Below are 25,019 nucleotides of genomic sequence, written 5' to 3'. Positions count from 1 at the left end.
TAATGGCATAATTAGTTTCAGATATCTCCTCAAAAAGTTTTTTAATCTTGTGCAAGTTGCTGAAAGTTTTACACAGTGTTAGGGAATTTACTGTTTAAATTCTTTAAGAACTATTAATGATACCTTGTCAATACACACTGGAATTCATTAATTGTTAGTGGTTGCTTCCATCCTGGAAAGACTTCAAAGACAATATATGCTTTTGCTGTATCTCATATACGATGATATTGTTTTCCTTTGGAGAATCTAGTTTTCTTCAGAACTAGTTACAACAGCTGTTTTGAATGATTCAAAATTATATAGGTAAGGCTTATACAATTTTTAGCATGCCTCTTCACCTCACTTTCATTTGTGTTTTGAAGTGAGGTATGGATATGCGTGACAACCTGCCTGATGTGCTGGCTAGGAGCTAGTGAAAGGGCAGGTATTCTTACTGCCCCTCTGAGTCGTTGCTCTCCTTCCTGCATGCTCCTTCTGCTTCTCATTTGCAGCTTTGCTGCTTATCTTATAAACTGATGTGTGACATACTTATCATGTATGATAAGTACATCAGAGAGATAAACTGGCAAAACACGTCCTTTACCAGTATATAAAAATCTTTAAGTGCCCTTGAATCAAATTACTGCTGGGGTGAGAAAGGAGCTGAAGTTACCATTGAGGGGCTGTCAAGGTCAGATAATTAGGGTTATACCTTCTGCTAGTAGCTAGCTTTTAGTCTGCTGTAGCTAAAGACGCAACCTTAAAAAGAGCACGTGGGGGGAATTGAAAAAAGGTAGATTTAGAGTAGACGTTAGGAAGTAATGCATTACCTTATGGGTGGTGAGACACTGAACAAGTTACCCAAAGAATTTGTGGATGCCCCATCCCTGGAACTGTTTAAGGCCAGGTTGGATAAGGGCTTTCAGCAACCTGATGTAATGGAATACTGCTCCTTCACTGGGGAGGGCTTTCCTAGGCATTCAGATAGGGTGTATGTGCTGCCTGCACAATCAGGTTTCTTCATACAAAAGAAAAAAGCCATCATATTGAGGACTTGTTAGACAGCTGTGATTAGGAGTAGTTGTGATGTAGAAGTGCAGAACAAAAGATCATCATTGAGAAAGAAGGGGGGGTAAAACCATTCATCAACTATAAGACCTTCCTTACAATTTAAATGAATATGGCTCATTATTACACTTTAATTCAAATGGCTCATTCAACCACTAAGAGAGTGTGCTTGTGACCTAAAAAGGAGATTTTTTTGTGGTGGTGGCATTCTTGGTAGGGGGAAGGATCATGGTAGAATAGGGGGAGAGAAATTGCCTTCAAAGAGGAGAGAGATTCATCTCAGGAAATATTGAGCATGAAATAAACTATGTATGTTTCCTGTGTAAAATCTTGGTTCAGTGTATTTCATACTTTTCAAAGACCAGAAACTTGGTTTTGTTTATTTGTCAAGAAAAGCTTGAAGGGAGCTTCCCTTGAATAAGGGTTCAAGCTGGAGTGCTGTCCTGTTTGGTTTGTTTTCGTTTGTAGTACTACTTTTTCCCTGATTAGAAAAACTATAGCTCTTAGTCTTGCTGTGGCCTGGCTGCTATTTTTCATCATAGAAATAGAGCTTGTATCTCCTCCTGAGGTAAATGCTGTACTGAAGAACACTTGCCATATATAAAAGTATATATCATAAATTTTACCTCTTCGATTTCAATGCAACTTGTCCATATGTAAAGAGTAAATTCAAGTACTACTTTGCAGATGATTGTGCTAGGAATCTTAACTTAATATTGTATGGGTTGAGAAAGGGTTGTGCAAGTGCTCTACAGTTTGATGTACTCTGGAAAAAAAAATGAGATTTTTTTGGATCAGTCTTTGGATCCAGATATTCAGAGCATTATATGAATATTGATATGGGTCTTTACTGTGTGTAGCTCACTTTGATTTCTATGATGCATTGACTGCAAGCCGTCTAGCTGTTGAAAGTATCTTAGTCCAGATTTCTGAAGAAGCAAAACTAGGCTAAAGATTAAAAAGAAAAGTTGAAGTGGCACAGAAAGCCACTTTAGAGATTTAGGTTCATAAGTGCCTATGTTTTAGCAAATGAGACTGGCTCCTCAGCTATTTACATATTTTATCCACTTGTCATATTAAAACTGTCTTACTAGTTGTACTGCAGTGCAACAGATGGAAGAGCTGTGAAAACAATTTCTTAAAATACTCTATGAAACTCAACATGTGATGATAGATTTATCTGAAGTTTTTGCCCCAGGACAAAGAGAAGCTATGCAGAAATCCACACAAGATGTATCAAGTGTAGAACAGACATAGCAATTAAATGTATTTTGTCTTTACTAAAATCTATTAGAGAATTATGTTATTTTTTTGTAAAGACTGTTTATTTGTTTTCGTGTGGGTTCTTTTGGGGTGTGTGTGTGTTGTTTGTTTTGTTTTTTTTCAAAATAAGCGCAGAATAGTATCTCTTACCTTAAGAATGTCTCTTTCTGTGTCTGAGACAGGAGGTGAATTATGTTGAGGAGCACTAAGAGTGGCAGGTCAGGCATAATAATAGCAGGAGAGTTATAAAGGCTTTTGATTAGCAATCCAGTTATTGAAACAAGTTCATCTTCTAGTAGATACCTTGTATTTTATTAGACGTGCATTTGGTCTGTATGTTGCTCATATGTGGGTTTTTGCTGCAACCTAAAATAGACTTTCTTGCTTTGGCAGTCATTTTGATTGAATTATACTGTTTTATGTGATTAGTTCTTTATTGTGTGTTCTGGTAAGGCAGAGCTACTAAAAATGGATTTTTAATGAAACTCTGTAAAGAGCGTGGACATGCTGAGCACTGTAAAACATTGCAAAACAATCATACCCCTCTAAAGACTTGTGGAAATTTGGGGTGGGCTTGTTTTACTGGACTCACCTTTCTGCTGAAAAGTGTGCTGACTGGAGAATCCTGTTTTTATGGGCCATGCAATTTGCCAGATCAGAATGTTATGGTGCTAGACTATAGAGTGGTTCCTTCTATCTTCAAAAGTGGTGGAACTTGCATGTCCTTAGGCCAAGAAAAATGTGTTTGTGTGTTAAAAAAAGCAGCTTAACTATTACCATAGAAGAACAGAAAATGGGCCAGTGGAATCTGGATTGCAACAGACTAAAGAAAACACTGGTGTGAAAAATCGTTTACCTGAGGTGTGCTCAGGAGACATAGCCTGGAGAGCTGCTCTAAGCAGAAGGGATCTTAAATATTTCTGGCAAAAGGTGATTGTAAACAAAATAATATCTCAGGTTTTTAATGTGCTGGTCTTCTATGGGTGATACTGTGATATAATTCATTTACCAAATCAGAGAGGTTTTAGCAGATGGAAGCTAATATAGTGACATATATATGGTATGAAGGGTCATGAGACACATTTTTAGATTTTTGCATGTATTTATAAAAAAATCTCAGATTTTGAAAGGTGAGACCTACAGTCCTTATTTTCCCTTAAAGTTACAAGGCTGTGGTCCCTCCGTGTGACTCATGTAAAGAGCAGAAAAGAATGAAGTGGAAGTGGAAAATACAGGTCTGGGAAGAGATTTATAATTTCTGCACAAGATTTTAATTTCCTGAAGTTAAAAAGCCTCTCAAGGAGAGGATAAAAGTGTTAAATGAACAGTATTTCTTATGGAAAAGCTCTCTAAGAACTTGTATACAAATGAGCATGGAGGGAACTGCATTTTTGGCTGGGGATTAGAGAGTTGTGTCTTTGTATTTGGCCATGAGAGCTGTGGGACCGAAACACCAATACTAGACATGGAGCTGGGGAGCCTGTGGCTGTTTGCAAGGTGGCATCGGGGTGGTTACACAGCCTTAGAGCATATAGGTATCATTGTCTATTCCATTGTCTATTCAATATTACCTACAACTCTGAATATCCTGTTTCAAAGCTGTTTCTAGCCTTTTACCATGTTCTTGAGTCTCAGAATTGAATCATTACAGGACACATTCTGCCTTTGAACAGATAGCTGTTATCAATGTTGGTATGTTGGTGCACAGCCTACAGTGGTGTTTGGCTTTCAAGGGTGGGGGAGCTGGTGTAGGACTCTGGTCTCTTTGGCTGCATTGCGTCTCTTATTAATCTGCTTTGAGGCAGATGAAATAATTTATGGAACTCCCAAGTGCTTCAGAAAGAACTATGGGCCCAAAATCCTTGTCCACAGAGATTGCCTTGGGAGCTGTGACTTTTGGAATACGTCTGCTCAGAACATCTGTAGTTTTGTAGTGTAGACTTACTAATTTTAAATTTTCATATCTTCTTTTTAACCTCACCCTATGGTGTCTTATAAGCTGTAACTATCTGTGCATGTACTATTTTATGACCCTTCTAGTTAGGACTGCTTGTAAAGCACGTATTTGGTAGTTATTCTCATATGTTCATAGAGGCTTTAATTATAGAATTGATTTATACTAAAAAGGACTTTATTAATAGCTGTTTGTTATAATGGGAAGATTATGCTTACTTTTCTGCTTGACTGCACATAAGCATTCAGTATCAGTTTTAAAAATGGCCTTTGTTGGGACATCTCAATGTCGATCTATTTTATAGCTGGAAGGTAACAATACTTTTAAATATTCATTTTATTTTCCAGATGCAGAGTCACCTGCACTGCATGTTTAACTCGCTCCCTTTTGCTGTAAATTCTTCGAGGCATGAAATAGCTTGCCAGTTGTCTCATGCTCAGAAGTTAATAAATGGTTATCAGTTTATTGCAGATAATAATTTAGCTGCATCCGTAAGGCATGCGTAAGCTCATTGTGTAGAATTTTTGCCTTAAGACAATGTTTAATCAGTGGTTGTAGTTTTAGTAATGTCATACCAGGCTGTGCTTTACCCCAGCTCTCTGTAACAGAAACCTCCTCCTCCCCTGCCATCCTGCCCCATTCTGCAAGCAGACAAGGTTAGAAATTTTTCTCAGGTTTGAAATGCTTCCAATTTTGCCACAAACTTTTAGTGGCATTTAGTAGAGCAGGTGTTTTAGCTGTATCTTCTTATGAGTCCTTTGTATTTGTTACGACTGGAGGAAATAAATGACCTCTAGTTTTTCCCAAGCTTATACCTATGAAGTAAAGTATGCTCTTGATGTGTGTATGTCTTCTGTACTGCTGCTGGGGTTATAAGATCACAACTGGGAACAGCAAAATCTCTGAGGACTCACTGCTGCAATTATCTCTTATCAGAATTTCTAATAAAGAGAGAATAAGATTTTATTTTTTTTAAACTTGTATGTCTCTTAGAATTAGTAATTTTCAAAAATGCAAAAGAAATCTCATCACATGAAATATGGGTGTGCTGATTAGTTAGTACATATGTTAGTATGTGCTGGTATGAGGAGTCATGCCTTTATTTCAAGATTTGCTTTTCTGTATGATTGTTTTACAACACTTAAGTGTTTTATATGTGAGGAGAGGTTGGTTTGTGGGTTTTGTTGTTGTTTGGTTGTTGTTTTTTTAAACCTGGTCATATAGTTTAAAAAAACCTAATGGGACTAAAATAAGAAAAATGCAAAGAATGGGGAAAAATGTTTTTATAACTGGAAATGAAATTTAAAAACAAAAAAGAAGAAAAAAGAGAAGCCTTAATAAAGGGCATCATTACATACTTACTGTGTTTGTTGCTTTTTTCTTTTTAAGTCTGGATTTTTTTTTTAAGTTTGGAAATTTACAAAAATTGTCTGGAGAAAGCCTGACTTGGAACAACTTTGTCTTATTTCTGGAATAAGCACTTTGGTTTGTTTCTAGAATAATCTTCATGCAAGAGCTATCCAGGAAAAAAAATTACTTTTCTATGTCAGACATAAGCACCATTCTGTTTGCCTTCCCCCCCCCCCCCCCCCAAGCAACATTTTTAATTGCATTTGTCTTTTCCCCTAAACTAGTATGAAATACTCAGCACTGAAAAAGTTAATAGGACTAAAAAGATTTAGCAGTGTGCTCAGGTTTTTTAATTGCATGCTCAGTTTCACCATAAAGATGCTCACTGAAAAGATTAATGGAACACATTATGGAACACAGGAACAGTATTTAGGTAGGGGGTAACATGTTGTAAACATGCGTAATGAATTAGAAACCAACTTTAAAGGTTATGAATGGCAGATTCATCCAAAACACTCTTAAGCAGTTCTCGTTTTTTGGCTGTCTTATATGGAAGCCACCAGTTCAGTTTTGCTTAACTTATAGTTTAAAAGTGTACGTGAGTCTAATCTGTAGGAATTTGTGACTGGGAAATCACCCTTTTCCTTTTGTGTAGGGAAGACTGAATATTTACATATGGTACTCACATTTGTAGTTTTGAGCTATTGGAGTGGTTTTAATCACATCAGAAATGTAGACTGCAAATGGACTGTGTTTGGGAACAGAAAAGCATTCCAGAAACATCAGTATGTTGTTACCATGTATTGGATGTGATTAATATATTGTGCATATAGTAAAGGGACCTGTCCCATTAGCAAATAGATAATTTGTTTGGTGGTTGGTTTATTTTTTTAAATTATTTTAAAAAAGGCAAAATAGCAAATGAAGTCTATCTACCTACTTGTAAAATGGCCAGCAACAAGAAAAGCAAGTGAAAACCACTGAAGTAAAATTAACTACAGCCTGATCATGCTTTAGTCTTATTTTCTAGGCAGCCTAAGTGCAGTTGTGTATCTCTTTCCAAGACAATAGGAGCTGGTGCTCCACAACAGTAGTTTTGATTGATGCCTTCCACATACCTCAGCTAACCTGAAATTTGAAGTTATCCTCTATTTTGGAGATGTTTTTGCAGTTGTAAATAGATTTTTCAGTGAGTGCTAGGTTTACAGCTCTCTCTTCTTTCCCTCCCTGTGAATGCAAGGTCTGACCTTAGGAGGTGTGGAGGTGTATCCATTTCAGTTGAAGTGAATAGACATTGAATGTAAGGCGCAGGAGATGTATCATCATGTAGAAATAAGCTGATTTACTTCATTTGTGACCTAATCAGGATTTGAACTCAGGTTTCAGGAAATGAATGCTTACTCTTGCTATTTTGTTCCATAAAATGCTGCGGTGAATTAGAAAATTATACTTCAAGAGTACATGGGAACTCAGAACATCTGTTGTAGCACTGGTGAAATGTGCATTTTACATGCCTGGCACAAGCAGAATAAACCTTTAGATCTTCATATATTTTGGTACTGCATTTTTATTTAAGTCCTTTAACTTTTTGCTTTTCCCTCCCATATTTTTCCTCAATTATTTGCAGAAGACCTGAAACAGTAAACCTGCAGCACTTTTTAGGACCATAGGATTATTAAAAAACTAATTTTCTGAAGTTACTTCTGGTTAAAACTTAGGCTATGGATTTGGATTTTGATGCTTAGAAAATGGAGGTTTAATTTTAAAACCCGACTTACATATGGTGCATATTCAAGGAAGGTGTGCTTGGTTTTTTTCCTGATCTTGTGAACTATTCTGTATAACATTGTGATGCAAGATGTTTATCACTCTTGATATCAAAAGACATTAGTTTGTTTCTCTGAATGTTTGTATATTAAATAACCAAATACTAAGATGTTTTTGTAATGGAAGAGGTTATCTGTTTATAGCTTCAGATCCCTCTCCATTTTTTTTTTTTTTTTGTTTTCTAACAGCAAGTGAAGGTTTTGAGAAGTTATATTTTTTAATGTTGATGCAGTTGTATTTAAATCTCTTTGTTTCTTCCTCATGAGCGATCACATCTTATGGCACTGGGTGGCTGACTTTTTCTGGAGATTAGCTCTGCAAGATTACACAAAACCACCCAACCCAGCTTGGGAAAGAACAGACATTTCAAACCAGAAAGATGAGGAGGGAGTCCAATCATGTTCATTTTGTACGCCAGGGTTGATTCCTTGTAGAATTATGGAATCAGCTAGGTTCAAAGGACCTTTGACATCATCAAGTCCAACTGTTACCCCAGGACTGACAAGTCCACCACTAAATCATGTCGCTAAGGGCCTCATCTACACAGTTTTTGAACATTTCCAGGGATGGTGATTCCACCACTTCTCTTGGCAGCCTGTTCCAGTGCCTGACAGTCCTTTTGGTGGAGAGAATTTTCCTAATATCCAGTCTAAACCTTCCCTGGTGCAGCTTGAGGCTGTTTCCTGTTGTTCTATCACTTGTTACCTGAGAGATCAGCCACCAGATGAGCCACAAGAGATCAGTGTCTGATCTTGTGTTCAGACACTCATTGGCTTTAATCTTCAGGTTCTCCCCTAGATGTATGCACAACCTCAGTGCTTATGGTTATCTTTCTGCAGATGAGGAAGCATATTCAACACTGAAATGCAAAGTTATCTTCAAATGGTATATTTGTTTTATTGGAAATTATGTTTTTTATTGTGAGCAATGAATATGGACCACTATGAGGCTAGAAGAGGCTTAGTTTTAGAGGTCTAAAATTGGGAACCAGTCTTTTATTTCTAGTGCTGGAGTGTTTAAAGCTACTTTTTTGTCACTAGCTGTAATCTAGAGCTCTGTATGTGTCTAAAATAATTACTTGCTTGGTCTGGCTATTGATGCTTGATGCATTTGATGTTACTCTGTCAGCCAAGAAATGAAATTTCTAATGAGAAACAAAATGACTGTGAAGAACTGAGAGCATGAAGGTTGAATCAGGCTCTGAAAAAGCTGTGCGCATTCTGCTTAAAAAACCCACAACAATACAGAACTCCATCTGAATATATGGTGTAGAATAGAAAATGTACCTATGCTGTTACTATATGGAAGGAATAACAAGTGTATCTGTGACCTGGAAAAAAAATAATCCAGATTGTGTATTTTATTAAGAAAATATTCTGTGGTATAGCTGCCTTCTATATTCAGCTGTAACAAGCTGTGCACAAAACCTATCTATATCAGCTGCAGTTGCTATGAATAACTGAGTATGTTTTACATCATCCATCTCTATGTGATCATTTTTGCGATCATAGAATTTTCTGTGAAATGGTTTTGTTGGCTCAGAATTAATTTAAAGCATACAGAGTGTAGTGGAACAGTTATCTGGTCATGTGGCACACACTTGCAGAAGGGAAGATTTGATGAAAAAAAAGACTTGGCCAGCTGTTTTTCTTTCTGCTGTCAGCTTTCTTTCATATGTGTATGAATTTTAAGGGAGTTGAACTTTACAAAAGTTCTGTCTCAACTTCTGCCAGAGCCAATTCAGTGTCATATCTGGTTAAAGATGCTCTTTCTTCATGGTTGTCTTACATACCAGATGGAAAAAAATATAATAAATTGCTAGTGTGCCATAGAGAAGGACAGAGCTCTTACTTGGGTTTAGTTTTGCAATTCAGGGCCATTTTCAGTCTGGCAACAACATTTTCTTCAGACTAGTTTGCATCATGAAACAAAAGATGACTTGGCATCACGTATTCTTCAGCTGTTCTGTGGTAACAAGAAACATCCTATCCTGCTGCAAAAACACATGACAAAAACCCAGTAACAATTTGGGTGAGGGACATGGGTAGTAAGTTACAAGGGGGAAGAGTACTGCTCAGCTGTTAATACATTCTGCAAGTGTAGGAGAAACTAGATGAAAATAATGCAAAAGCAATCTCGTTTGTAAACGAAATGAGATTTTTTTAAAAGGGAATGTACCTGGCTTCTTAAGGAAATTATTTTTTGTGAGCCAGGGGTCTGCAGAAGGGACTGCTCAGGAACTGAAAGTTAAGGACACCATGTGATGGGTACCAATGTCTCCATTTGCCTCCATAGAGGGCAGGTGAGCTTGTTTTCTGATTAGCAGGAGAATGGACTGATTTTAGTAAGCAGTGGGACACTACCCCATGTAGAGCTGTGAGAATGTCTGTTCTAACATGTTGCCTAGTGGCACCCCTGATCATATTCTGTTTTAAAAACCTCAACCAAACAATAAACCAAACCCCAAAAGGCAGTATATATTACTGACCTCCTGCTACACTATGCATCCTTCTGCTTCCTGTGTTCTTTAAAAGTGTGCCTTAAAGATACACAAACCTCCCTTCCCTACCCCACTCATGTCTTCATTGGAAGTTACAGGACTGCAGTGTACACTTAACCTGTGTGCCATTCCGCTGTGCTGTGTTATTTCAAGATTGGGGAACTGACAGAGGAAGGTGAATTCTGCTGCTTGTCTTTCAGAGCAGTGTGAACATTGGATCTGTCTTGGCTCACTGCACTGATTTCCAGTTGCCTGTAATTGCATCTGGAAATGTTTGGGAACCAGGGCAGTCAATGAAGTGAAGGTAGGTTGTGCATACCAACCAATTCCATCAGCAGCCTGACTGCAGTGTCCTGAAATAACAGGAAGTTTTGGCTGGCCTTCAGTAATAACGCTGTGAAAAAATGCACTGCAATAGATTAATGGAGGAATGACACAAAGGGAATGGTTGCGGGAAAGTCTGAGAAACCTTCCTTGTTTGGGCTGTAACCAACTAGAACTAAAGAACCAGGGTATGAATCATGGCTGTGGCTTTGCAACCCTGCAGCAGCAGCTAGTGGCCCAAAGGCAAGACTGATGGCTTTGTTCTGCTCATTCAGCTCCTGCTCCCATCAGTTGCAGTGTGGTTAAAAGACCAAAGGTTTCCCATTTTCTCTCCAAACTGCATGCGCAGGTAATACTAAAGAAGAAACAAGGCAAACCCTGCTTTGTTTATTTAATTAGGGTATAAACTTTGGCGTTTACTTCAGTCAGATGTTGGATATGGGCTTTATGCTATGCAAACTGTCCTGGGTTTTTTTGTTAATTTGTGTTTATTTTACAAAACCTTAGCTGTAGCTGATGTTGCATGGGTCCCTTTTCCCCCAAAAGTCAGTTATGGATTTTTATGGCATTTTTTTATATGATTTTTTGGTAGCAGTTAATATGTCTCATATTTTAAACCTAGTAGAATTATTATTCAGGATGCTGCTATGGTTATCATGGCCTATAGAACAATCCAAATAATTGAGATTATATATAAATTTTGTCAAAGATTACAGTGAGCCCTCCCGGACATATATAGTTGCAGTTCATCTGCATTCATAGTCCATCATATGTGGTGATTTTACTGGTCTGAATAATGGGCACTGTCCCACTAGAGGAGACAATTTTGATTTCTAGAAAACCACATGAGGAGTGACCTCCTTTTTTTGTTCTTGTGTCCCTATTACAAATAAATGTGCTTCATCACAGGAAACCAGCAGGGTAATGTTTTGGTAAGGGTTCAGTGATGGAGCTGCACTGTTCAAGAGAACACACTGGTACAAATAGCTGGCCTATGGTTTCCAATTACTCTTTTGTATTGTATTTATGTAACAAACACAATAAAAGATAAAGATTAGGTTTACGTTTGTTAGCTTATGAATTTGAGTTATATATTTATGTTAGAAGTCTATGCCTGAGCATAAACAATGACTTTTAAATATATACAAATATGTGTGCATTTTAAAGTTTGCTCAAAATTCAGCATTTTTGGAAACTGAAGAAGAAGAATAACTGGTAGGAATAAACTTAAAGCCTATTGGTATTACTTTAGGTATGCATCTTGGATTCAGCAACTGGATTGGTTTCATAGAATCATAGAATAGAATCATAGAATAGTTAGGGCTGGAAAGGACCTTAAGATCATCTAGTTCCAACCCCCCTGCCATGGGCAGGGACACCTCACACTAAACCATATCACCCAAGGCTCTGTCCAACCCGGCCTTGAACACTGCCAGGGATGGAGCATTCACAACCTCCCTGGGCAACCCATTCCAGTACCTCACCACCCTAACAGGAAAGAACTTCCTCCTTATATCCAATCTAAACTCCCCCTGTTTCAGTTTGAACCCTTTACCCCTTGTCCTATCACTACAGTCCCTAATGAATAGTCCCTCCCCAGCATCCCTGTAGGCCCCTTCAGATATGGGAAGGCTGCTATGAGGTCTCCATGCAGCCTTCTCTTCTCCAGGCTGAACAGCCCCAACTTTCTCAGCCTGTCTTCATATGGGAGGTGCTCCAGTCCCCTGATCATCCTCGTGGCCCTCCTCTGGACTTGTTCCAACAGTTCCATGTCCTTTTTATGTTGAGGACACCAGAACTGCACACACTAGTTCAAGCGAGGTCTCATGAGAGCAGAGTAGAGGGGCAGGATCACCTCCTTCGACCTGCTGGTCACACTCCTTTTGGTGCAGCCCAGGATATGGTTGGCTTTCTGGGCTGTAAGCGCACACTGAAGCTGGTTCATGTGCATTTTCTCATTGACCAACACCCCCAAGTCCTTCTCCTTGGGCTGCTCTGAATCTCTTCTCTGCCCAACCTGTAGCTATGCTACAGATTGCTCAGACCCAGGAGCTGGTTCCAGGAGGAGCAGAAGACTACTTTGTACTACTACTACAAAGACTACTACAAAGTAGCTTTGGTAGAATAAAGTTTAAATTTCAAATAGTGTAGACTGACCAAAATTGTGTACTATGATAAGAATAGAATTTCTTTTAAAGTTGCAGTTAATCTTTTGGTGCTGTTAGAAGGTTCACTTCTAACTGTTAAATTTCGGGGTTTTCATCACTCAGCTCCCAAGCTATTTGTCAGGCATTCACACAATGATGCAGCCTTTATGGTATTAGCACTGGGTTTGGTATCAGTAGCCCTCATACCACTGAGTGATGGCTGATAAGGTTTGAAGTCCCATGAGTATTGTTTGCTAGAGAAAGGATGGCTTTAATTTGCAAGAGCAAACTTTGCTATCCAAAGATTAGAATTTGTTTTGCTGTGCAACTGTTATTTCAAATATAGCTCTGCATGAAAACCCAGACTTGAGACTGTGGTTTGTGATGAAAAGCCGTCTGTTACTACAAATGGAGACATTTTCAAGGCTGTACTTATAATATCAGGAAAAAAGACGATTCTGCTTCAAGTTAAGTGCATTAATCCTGAGTAGTGCTGGGCAATAAATTTATTCAGATTGATTATTCCTTTAATTTCTTTACTTAAAAACCTGTGTCTGAGAACATAATGATTGACTTTCTAATTGAGGTGAAATATCTAGAATTCTTACACTGAAGCAGGATATTTTTCCTTGAAAGGGCAGTTTAAACTTGTTACCCCATACTTTAGAGTCTTTAAAATAGAGTAGTGACTATAAGAGAGAAATTTTGACAAACTCATTCTCGGCATCCCACAGCTGCTTCCATCATAGTGTTAAGGTCTTCCAAATAAATGGATACAATTCCAAGATTCATAGGCAGTCTAAAATATCTATATTATTTTAAAGTTTGTAATGACATGTGTAATGTAATGGTGTAATGACAGTCATATGTAGACACTCGGTAGTTTTTCCTGCCATATGGTCTTAGCTTATTTTCAGGAGACTTGTTTTTTATTTTGAACAAAGTAAGTTTTGCATATGTATTAAATATTTTGTGTGCCACAGGCTTGGTAACAGTTTATTTTATAAGTGCGATTAATAAGCCCACGTAAGTATTCTCTGCGAGGCAGATTTAAAATAAGAATCCAAGTTGGTGTTTTGTTTGTTTGTCTTCCGTGTATGGCAGATGTCTGTGGCAGATATTCTTTTGAGAATGCTCTATCCGTGATACTTAAAGCAATTTGAAAATGCCCAAATATGCAAGTTTTGTCTCGTTTTCCTGTTCTAATCTTACTCTCAGTTGGTCTCAATAACTTTATCTTACACGGATTGAAATTCATGCCAGCATGGTGGTTTTCTTAGATCCTTCCTTACTTTAGGGCCCTTATGCTTTTATTTAGATTTTGTAATGAGTTTTTTTCTAGGTATTTTTCTTAGAATATGGCTTGCATTTTGGAACACACACATCTGCTTTGTTAGTTAATTTTGCAGAAGGAAATACAGTGCTACCATGTGAAGGCATATCCTGCCAGGCGCAGGGCGTGCTAAGCTCCTCTGTGTCCTGCAGAGCTGTTAGGATGCACAATTTGAAATTGCTGAGATGAAGCATTAGGTGGAGAAATTTGCCTGGAGGCATGCGTGTTGTTTACCTTGAGTGGGGTGGCACAGTATGCTGGCCAACTGTCTAAGTGACCATGTGTGCTGCAGCTTTGGTGTGATGGATGGTGCATGTAGCTTGGACTGGTGAGCTGTGAATGCCTGTACAGGTTGCTTATTGTGAGAGAGTGCAGGGGAAGAAAAGATTGTTGTCCAATAAAGTATTTCAAGAGCAGCACTTTTTCAGTGCAGGTAGCCAAATAACAGTAACTAGCTGACATGGCTTAATTTCCAAGGTCTTTTTTTGCAGTTAAGCATCTGTGCACTGAGGGAAGGCTAAATGTTTAATTCTTTGGGTGGGTGGGCCTATGTTCATATAGATACTGCAAATTTTGGCTATAAACCCCATAAGGTTTCTTAAAGAAGAACTGACAGTGAATATGTGGCTTTCTGGCAACCAGTGTGTGTTTTTAACTTTTGCTATCTTCAATCCAAGTTTTAGATTGATTTGATTTAGAGAGATGACTTTTGAATTCATAAAGCTACAGTGAGGCAACCCAGGTTGAGGGATGCATCCTGACTTCTAGTGGTTATGATGATGGCAGTAAAGATTGTTAATGAACTGTGTGGACTTTTGTTGTGGTTTAAACCAAGCTGCACAGCTCGTTCACTCACTCCCCCCCTTTTCTCCCCCAACTCCTGGAGAGCTGGGGAGGAGAATCCAAAGAATGTAGTCCACACGGGTTGAGATAAGAACAGTTTAATAACTAAGGTATAACATAAATCTGCTACCACTAATAATAATAATAATAATGATAAAGGAAATAACAAGTGAAGAGAATGCAACATTTCACCAGCCACTGATCCATAACTCACCCCACCCTGCCTGACCGAGCACTGACTGATACCTTCTCCGTCCTCCCAGAGCCCCTAGCCCTTCCGGGTAACTCTTGGTTACATCCTGCGCATTACATGCTATGGTATGGAATACCTCTTTGGCTAGCCTGGGTCAAGTGTCCTGTCTCTCGTTCCTCCCGGCCTTCCCTCCTCCCTGGCAGAGCATGAGGCTCAGAAAGTCCTTGGACAAACCAAGCATTTGAGCAGTAACTAAAAACATAGGTGCTATCAGCACCGTTCCCAGCCCAAAAGTCAAAACACAGCACTGCACCAGCTACCAAGAAGGAGAAAAAAATGAGTGCTAGTGCTGCACCCAGGGCAACTTTTCTATAACCTTCCTCTCTGATTGCTCTCTGGTTACAATTGTGTTTGAATTTAACATCATAAATTAGTAAATGCTAATACATTTACTGGAGGTATTTATCCATTCAAAACAAACCAGCAGAGGGGTTTTGCTATCAGGATTGTAAAGTTGGGAAGCCTCTGCTCTTAATATTAGTTGTGTCAGTTGTGTTGCAGTTTTTCTAATTTGTGCATTGCAGGTACTTTGTTCCTGTGACTGATACAATATTGGCTGCTTAGCACCTCCAGAGCTTCTGGGTTTCCATCTAGTTCAAGTCTTTCAAGTATTTTACTGTTTGAAATCTGATTATCTTTGCATGGCTTCAAATAGTTCCCAAAGTACACTTCAGCTAGCAAAGATTAAAAGTCTTTATGTTTTGATGTTGTCTGCTTATCTCTTGCGCTTTGAGTTATCTTGCCCTTCTGTTTTCCATAAGTGTAAACATTCCTGAGAATGAGATGTAAGACTTTTCATTTTTTATTTGTGGTATAGAATGGGATGCAGTTGACCTTTTTTTTTTTTTTTTTAAACAGCCATCCTAACCTCATCTATTTTACATTCTGTCAAGTTAGACTAAAACAAAATGCTTATACTTAGATCAAACACTCTGCTCTTGATTATTGTGGGCAGTGATGCAGGGACCAATTCTAATAGAATTTGCAGGGAAGAAGTCAATTGAGTTTTGACAGGGGTCATGTAGGATCCATAAACTCCCACGGGGCAGTTATCAAAGATGTAACTGTGTGCAATGGAGAATAACAGAGCTAATGCCTTTTACTTACTGACTCTTGATTTAACAGTTAATTCAACAGTGGTCACCATGCACTTTGCCCTTATTAGATAGGTTTTATAGTACAAACAATCCTACATGACATTTATAAGCTTCAAGGTGATTTTAAGTTCATAGGTAATTCTTCCAAAAAGTGAATTAGGTGTTGATTACCAGAGACTTTATTTTTGATTTCAAAGGTGTAGTTCATAGGCAGTGTGTTTGTTCTTAATATTGTCACTATTTTATAAACCCCAAAAGTCATGTGTTTGCCAAATGCCATTTTAAACCTTTAGTTGGTTGTATGGGCTGTTGCCACATGGCACCTGGAAAGAGGACAAAAAATCCCTGAGAAGAAATAGAACATACATATTCATGTCTGGGTGGGTGTGTTATTTTTGAACAAAATTACCCTATGACTGATGCATTTTTGATAAACAGAGAAAAAAAAATCAGGTTTCCAGCAACAGGTATATCCCTTGAAGAGATATACGTTAAATCTGTTGTTTTTTTTTTTTTTTTAAGGGTTAAAAAATGATTGCCAGTTTATTTTGGGACTGTTTGCCTTAGCTGCCTGCAATTAATATTTAAAATGATAATATTTTCATGGCTAGAAAATTACTGTAGTAAAAATCTTTATGGCAAAAATAGAAAACAACATATAGCTTTTACTCTCTACAGCCTAACTCATGTTGAACCCATTCACTCTAAATTTACAAGTGTTATGATAATGTGTTTTATTTAGTATTTGTGTTTTGAGCCAATGTTATCTCGTCTGTCTTGTGTTCAGATGGGTAGATAGGAAGGAAAACTAGGGATTGTGCACCATTTTTAATGGAAACTTTAACAGATTGCCTATTAAATTGTTTTTATAGCTTTTATATATAAAATATTTCTAGCCAAGAATGGTTGGATGGTAAATATTTGAGAGATTCTGGTACGTGTATACATTAAAATACTGAATATTAAAAAATACTCAAAGACATTAAGTAACTTCTGTCACTTTTTGCATCTGGATGTATGTTCAAGTAATCATTTTCTGTGCTTTTTGGAGTAGGAATATAATTATTCTGAGACAGGTTTTATATAGCAGCTGGGTACTTAATTTAGTTGCATTCAGAGCTCAGTTTAGTTGCAAATCATTCCTGTCCTCTACAAGATAGTCATCAACATTTATTTTCCTGACAGAAGTTTGGGCTTTATCACCTGCAGTTGTTGTCTCTTCATCAGCTTCTGTGAAATCCAAATCTACACATACATTTGAAGGAAACTGTACAGGATAAAACAACAAAACTAAAATAATCAAAGATGATCAAAGCAAAACCAAACCTCTGCAGTTTAAAAAATAGTCTGCCAGGACAACCTTTTTCATAGTTAAGGAAGCTGAACCATCCTTCTTCCACCTGGGAGTAGTACTTCTTAATCCTGGCCTTGAGGAGGACCTTGCCAGCAAACGCTGAGGTGTGCATGGGTGCATAGACAGACAGATGGGAAAGTTGTCTGAATTGTGCGCACAATAAAAACCTGGGCACCCTTTCAAAAACACACTGGTGGAGTTCAGTGCTTCTGCCTGAGACCAGTTTCTGCTTATTCATTGAGTGAACACAGAACTGCTGGTGGTATTTTTGCTGCACCAGAATGGTGGTTTCTCTTTTGTTTCTGCATGACTGGCCCCTTCATTAGGGAGATGCCCGTAGCTCTGAGCAGCGATGCCTATGCAGGCTGGTGCCCCTTCATATCGGTCTCTTTTGTGGCAACTTGCTGTGGTTTGAAGGCCTTTCCTTAAAGCTTTTTTGATACCCAGTGCTACTTAAATAGTATTGCCAGACATGGTAACACAGAGCATTGAAATGAGCAGTGCAGGAAGCAGTAAAAGTCATATTTGTATTTACCAGGGTTGTTTGAAGACACTTTTTCTTCCCCTCCAATTTTAAGATAAAAGAGTGGCAGAACATCTGAGATATTGAGGAGGTGTAGTGTAACATTGTGTGACATTCATGGTATGAACTTTCTTTGTTGCTCTTTGAAACAAATTTGTATGGTTTAGAGGCTTAAAAATCTGTTCTTGACCTTGCATTAAGGTTTGCAGTTCTTAAAGTGCAATGACATGTGAGGTCCAGGCTTCCAGATCTGAGGGCACAGGACAAGAGAGTTACTGCTAGCAGTAACTCCCAACAGTTGTCACCTATGAAGTGCAGTGACAGGGAACATGAGGAAGGGACTGAATCCATGGAGCCCTGCCTGTCCAAGCCATTGTCCCCACCAAGCAAAGCCAATGAATGCCCCTGGTATTGCTAGTGCTCAGGCTCTCCTGGCAAGTCAGTGTCCCTGGGGCAGCCACACTGTAGATAAAGCACATCACCCTGGGCTGGGGTACTTGTTGCAACAATACTTCTCCTGTTACTTGGCAAATGCTGTTAAAGCTGCTATTCAGCATATGGGATTAGATCTTTTTATTGCCTTTCAGTAGCCTTTCTCATGTTGTAAGCTGTCCAGTCGCTGTAATATACATTTGTCACTCACAGCTCACAGTCAACGTTACAATTTGGTGGACGTATAGCATGGGCAGCTTCAAAATGACCAGAAGCAACTGAAATGCTGTTTTATACTTTGTACTGTTTCCTCCTTTTGCAGTGATTGTACTCATGAAATTTTGCTTGTTCCAGGCTGAGTGACCCAATAATTATTAAAGCATCAACAACATTTTTTTTGTTCTTCTATTCGTCATTAACTAAGTGATGAAATATTCTGAAAAAGTTTCATTTTGGATAGCGTTTTGTTTTCAGAAGATCCTGAGTGTATGAAGCTCTGAGAGTTATAATGAAGACTTCAAAAAAGCCAAGAAGCAAACCAGGAAGGACTATTCAATAATATGAGTGTACTCATAGGACTGAATTCTGCCACAATAAATACTGTTTCCCATAGTCACAATACACCATAGAGCATCTCTAGCATTTTCCAGCAGTACTGTATTTTAAAAGAGCTTTCTAATTTAAAATTTTCCTTTTTCTTCAATCAAAACTGTACCAAATTTTTCTCTCATGCTTCTGGCATATTTTTAACAGCTTTTGTGATTTTCAGACTAAGCAAAAAGATTCTTTAAAAACCAAAGTAGTAAATACTTGTCTAGACATGGTCAGTGCTATAGTTCGCTGTAACATTCTTCTGTATTGTTGCAGCTTTGTGTGTGTCAGGTGACATTTTTGGCTTCTGGACTATGGGAAAGCATTGTATACAAAAGAAACAATGTTGCAATATGGGCAACAATTCCCTTCCCCAGTGACCTTACATTTTAAATTGTCTTTTTATTGTTTATGAGCATTAGTCATCTGGTCACTAGATCAAGGTTGTCTTTGACAACTCTTGCATTCAACCTTGCATGCATAAGCAGTAAAAGTCCAGTTCTCTCTTCTGTCTGACTAGAGAGAGCAAAGAAATTTTACTGTGGATTAATTCTTGCTGTCTTTGATAGCAAATACATGAATACAGACCCAGAGTCTATGAAAATAAGGTAATATGTTTCCATTTGCAGTAGGCTTTATTATTCATTCTTTGTAACCCGTTTAGCAAGGAGTACAGGCTAACATTGATTACTCTGTAATTAGTGCTCATAGGCAGTATGGTTGGAGCCATGGTGGAAGGGAAAATTTATCAGTTGTTAAAAGCCACATGACTTGTGTAGAAGAACCAGAGTGCAAGCTCTAAAGTGCATTAAATTGCCGTGTTTATCATCTACCTAAATGCTACTGTCAGTTCTCCAACTGCTTTATGTGCAACTGTTCCTCAACTTGAGACAGGAGTATCATGCATTTTATTCATAACAGATTGAACATGAGGCAATTATCAGTAAGCCATTTGATGATGAAGCTTATTCCCCAAGTCAGGGAACTAGAAACAGGTATTCTGTAACAGATTGGGAAAGGGCTTTTCAAAATGACCACATCATCACTGCAGATGCATAGCGGAGCATCTGTGCAACCTTCAGGCAGTCATTTATATACATTAGTGAGAGCATTGGTCTTTGTGTGACTCCTGCGGGGCATGCAAACACAGCTCAACTGTTATTTTGCTGGAAGATTTTCTTGCCAAATTTGATTAAAGTACATCGTGGGATAACATACAAATGAGATGAGATAAAATGGCTAAAAAGACAATGTCTGCTTTATTACTGTCACTTGGGAGTGTCTATTTTAGAGTTTATCTTCCATTAAGTTTCAAACCTTCACTGGTTAGCTACACTTGTCTTCCTTTAAAGGAATTCCCTGTGCAGCCCTAGGCACTTTCTGGCCGTCTCCTGTGTAATGCCAGTGCCACTGGCAGGGCTTGGTGGTACAGTTGGTGTTTGAGCTCAGTGAAGCTTTGAGCACATAAAAGGATTATGTGGCAGCAGTGATTGCAAGAGGAATATAGCAGGGCACTGAATTGCTCCTGTGGAAATGGGAGAGGCATCATGGCCTCAGTGAGCAGGGTGCATTCTTTCTCATGTGCTGCCATGTGCATTTCTTCAGGTATTTGCCCACTAAACAGTGGTGAAAGGCAGAGGGCTGCAGGTGCCCTTGCTTCAGGGCTGTTCAGGTCTCCTTTCTCTGCAAATGCTGCTCTGCTGCCAGGGTAGGCAATGGATGGCTGCGGCTTTTCCCCCAGATCACTCCCCCCGGGCTTTTTTGACCCTGATTCTCAAAGGTTGCATGATTTTGCTGTCCCCTTTGCCTCATTTCTTGCTGTCTGCTTAGCATTTTTACCTGGTTTCTTGTCTCAGTCTCTGTTTTGTTGCTGTCCAAACAAGTAAAAGATGAACCCTTACTGTTAATGTGAGTTCAGAATTGGCACCAGTGCCACAGTACTTAAAAATTTTAAAGAATCCAAGATGCTGATCCATTGCCTCTTCCAGTTTGTAGAAGATAACCAGTTGCAAAGAAGTCATAACAATGAAGTGAGTGAAATTCATTTATACCTGTTTGGTTAGACGTTTGTTTTGCTCTGTGCATGGTAACCCTGACCTATAGAAGTATCAAACCTGTAAGAGATCAGCTGCAGGAGAGAGAATAAAGAATTCCTCATACCTCTGTCCTCCAGCCTCTATCCTCCTCGCCAAAGTGAGGTGAGGAAGAGAGTTTGGGCAGAAAGCTGTCTTGCATAATTGCAAATATTATATCAGAAAGTATTCCTTTTAATGTGAGAACGTAAGTTTTGAGGTTACATCTTGTATTTGAGCTGTCACTGACATTTGAGCCTCTATAGTTAATGCTATGCTTGCTCTCTGCTTGTTATGGTAAACAGATGCTGTCACAGCATTATGTGCTGTAGCAAGGATTTATATAATTATAATTTGTCTTCATAGTTTTCGATCTTGAACATGAAGAAAGCATTGATTCATACAAACTTTCCAACAGCTTGGTGATTATCAGAAGATACTCTGTGTGTAGTGAAATACAGAAGTCAATCATGGATATTTTGCATCTATTAACCCGTATAACCTTTCCTTTCCTCTTGATATGATGGCTGGAGGAGTCTCTGCCACAAGCTCACAGGGTTATCATATATGGATGTCCCATCCTCTTTCAGATGGACCTGCTAAATCATTTCAGCAGATGAAGAACTGCTTTATTTTTCAGCAGGGTTTTTGTAGTTATTGAATGCTGGGTAATGGATCTGTTGTTAACATTTATTAAGTTTTGTACCCAGTGGGTTATTGCATGCATTTTGTGTTTGTGTTCTAAATGTAGTAAGCTTCCTGTCTATATAATAAAAAAAATACATAATCACTGCTATATATATGCATACCAGAGTATTTTTTGAGTAGATGTGTTCATTGATTTTTTATAACAAGGGCTATATGTGCTGCCAGTTACCACTTTTTCTATCTGCTCCTCCCCGACAATAAAGTTCTTGAATATGTGGGTACATAAAGGGCTTTTTTCTTCTGCTGCTTTTTTCTTTTTTTTTTTTCCCCCCAAAAAGATTTTTTCTTTTGTTGTGTGGAAGGAGACAGTGAAAATACCTGGTATATACTTGATACAGTACTCTTTTATTGAATCTTCAGACAGATTGAAAGAACTGCATTTTCAGATTATATGACCTATGCTTATTGATGCTAAATAATGACCTCTTCCAGTAGCTCTAATGAGAGATCTGTTCTGTTCCTCTATACTTGCCCTTGATTCCCTATACTGGTTGTTGGATGATGTGATGGCAATTTGAATGTCAGCTTCTGGATGTCACCAAAATGAATCAGTGGCCGTGCTCATGGTAGCTGCTCAGCGGTACAAATATATAGTTTGGACTCATTGGAGAGGGATGGATGTATACATGTACAAGACCAGAAAGTTGATGATTGTGGGATTTGCAGTGGCGCTTACATTTCAGGTGTCCCTGCCCATGGCAGGGGGGTTGGAACTAGATGATCTTAAGGTCCTTTCCAATCCTAATAATTCTGTGATTCTATGATTCAGCAAAACATCTGACATGTTGCACCTGATTAGCCTCTGAAGTTAGCACTGCATTGGGCAGGAGGTGGGATGCAGTGGTTTCCAGGAGTTTACACACAAATGCTAGTGTGTAAATGTTTTTAATTTATATATCCTAAGTGTGCTCTCATCAATAGAATATTTGTCATCTTAGAAAAGGTGCTTGAATGGTTTTAATCTTAAATAAATATTTAGAAACTTAATTGGTTTCTTCAAGTCATAGCTATGAGAGTTCTATTTCTTAGTAATTACACAGAATGAGCAAATTGTGAGCAGAAGAGATCCAGGAATGAGCAACTCCTTTTGAAAAACTCACAAATCCAGTGCAAAAATGGACTTAAGCTGCTTTTTGGCTTATGTCTTCATGAGAATTCCAGTTAAACATTATGAGATGCTTATGTTTATGATAAGATGTTTTAAACATTATTGGATGGTAGGACACTTTATCCTGCCAATTTGTCTGTTTGCAATTAGTTTAGGGTACGCTGAATATGTTATTTTAATACTTCACAAATTAAATATAATGACATACTGCATTTAGGATTTGCTTTCTCTTGCCAGCATTCTAAAATATTTGCACTTCCTCCTATTTTTTAAAAACCTCATTGTCTTTTCAAAGTCAGTGTCCCTGTGAATATAAAAGCACTTTCTAAAGCCCCATAAAAGTGTTAATAAATTGATAATCTTTATCTGTTTTTATTCTTAGCTAAGGCTCTGATTTTGAGAGTCATTAATTCTTAAGTATTTCACAGAGTCCATGTCTCAGTGGTTCTTTTTTTTCCCCAAGTGTATTTTTTTTAATATGTAATGGTACTATTAAGTATATTGTATTTTCACTCTGAAAGAGAATTGTCACATATTCTTTTAGTTTCTTAAAGCAATTGTCTTGGCACTGCCTAGCTTATGAATCTGTTTGGTATTTTCATAGGGTATATACTTTGTTTTGGGGCTATGTGTTTATATATATTTAGTTTTAGCAGATGACTGCATATTTATTTATTTTGGCAATATCATTAATCGTTCAGGAGACTTTTATCCTCAAATCCCTTCATTTTTCAAACAGACCTAGAACATCTGTTTGTAATTCTGTCTTGATCATTGCCAACACAAATTAGTCTTGGAAGCTCAGTCCATATTTTATCTTAAAATGTTCACAGACATTTTCAAGGTTCATGAGTTTTACAAGAACGATTAATACCAAACATGCACTAATCTGGTTTTCCACCCAAGGCTTTTAAAAGTCTTTACAAATACAAACTTTGCAGTTTCCCAGTCAGGTAGGTCAAGAAATTTCTGCTTTCTCTTAGAGGTGAGACGCTGCTGCTGTCCACATAACCTATAGTTTAGGATGACAAATGCAGAAAAAAATAATTTCAAAAGGCTGTGTTTGTGTGTGTGTGGATCCATCAGTTCTTGGCCTATCATGTCAAGGGTTTTTTGTTTTGTTTTCTTGGTTGGTTGGTTTTGGCCTGAACTTGTAGAAATTTTTTTTTCTTTTTCTTTTTTTTTTTTTTTAATAAAGGCAGTGGTCAGAGCCTTGGGTTTTTTGCTCCCTCAGAAGGCTTCATCTTCAGCAGTGCAATGACCTAGTATCATGCTGGGAACTTTTTATCAAATTGGATGAAAACACAGCTTTATATGAAGTGCAGACAAATGGTCCTGAATCAGCAAATTATTCTCTGTCAGTGTTTTACGTATATTCTCCTAATTTAAAGTGTCTTAGTTTGGAAACATCTGGTGCATATGCACACACACATATACACACACATAACATAAATGGGTGCTTTTCAGGTTTTGTGAAGTTTCTCTCTGTTGGGAAGAATTTCTACAAAATCCTGGTGTTACTGATGTGAAGATAACCAAATTTTGGTTAATTTCCATGTAACCAGCATGTATGTAGCCTGAGTTCAGCAGCATTCATGCACAGCAGAGGGGATGCTACTACTCAGCCCCCCGAGTGAGGTTTTTTTTTAGAACAGCTGGAATACCTAGGTAACAGATTGTAAATTCAATGTGCTTTTATTTCTAAGTAACATCACAGCTTAACTGAAGTACATAATTTTTCTAATTGACAACTGTGAACAAACAAATGTTATATATGACCTGTTCAGTGTGGAAGCCATCACACCAGTAGCAAATGCACTACACATGCATTTATGTTAATACATGACTTCTTATAACCCCAAACAGTACGGATCATCTAGCAGTTAGATTTTGAGGTCAAAATCTGAGTGGTTCCTTGGCTGATAGGAATTTTGTTCCATGGTCTGGTGCCACTGGCTGTCAAGAAATCTCTTCTACTCCAAAACTGAATTTTGCCATGGTAATAGATTGATGCGTTGTGGTGGGTTAAAGGTATTCTTCAGCTTTTTGTCATTATTTTTTTCCTTCCTATATTGTAATATTTTTATCACTTTCATTTTGTGTTAGCAGAGGTGGTTTCCACAAACAGCAGTATAAATGCAAAAGAGTTTGTTTTCTTCAGACAGGTATTTTAGTAGTATAACTAGGTTTTGTAGATGACAGAGCATTGTTGCCTTAACTGTGTTCACTGAGAAGTAGTGGATCTCTTCTTCAGATGGTGTATTCAGGTTTTGAGGAGTCCCACCAAAAGGAG

At 38.1% G+C, this 25,019-nt stretch overlaps 1 protein-coding gene across 2 annotated transcripts in view; it reads left to right on the top strand.

The window, feature by feature from the left end:
- The window catches only part of SMYD3 (SET and MYND domain containing 3), a 397,913-nt gene that overhangs the window by 6,436 nt on the left and 366,458 nt on the right, over positions 1-25,019 (top strand). Inside the window, exon 1 of one of the 2 annotated variants that reach the window (XM_031046269.2) lies at positions 20,817-20,868. The exons of the other annotated variant lie outside the window; for it this stretch is intronic. Coding sequence (XP_030902129.2) covers positions 20,864-20,868 — 5 coding nt within the window. The 5' untranslated portion in view covers positions 20,817-20,863. Of the gene's footprint in view, positions 1-20,816; positions 20,869-25,019 lie in introns of those variants that run through there. 2 annotated transcript variants of the gene reach the window in all.

This window comes from Melopsittacus undulatus, chromosome 3 (assembly GCF_012275295.1).
Source record: "Melopsittacus undulatus isolate bMelUnd1 chromosome 3, bMelUnd1.mat.Z, whole genome shotgun sequence".
Lineage (NCBI taxonomy): Eukaryota > Metazoa > Chordata > Aves > Psittaciformes > Psittaculidae > Melopsittacus > Melopsittacus undulatus.
Note: the sequence above shows the minus strand (reverse complement) of the source record. Positions and strands in the feature narration are given on the sequence as shown.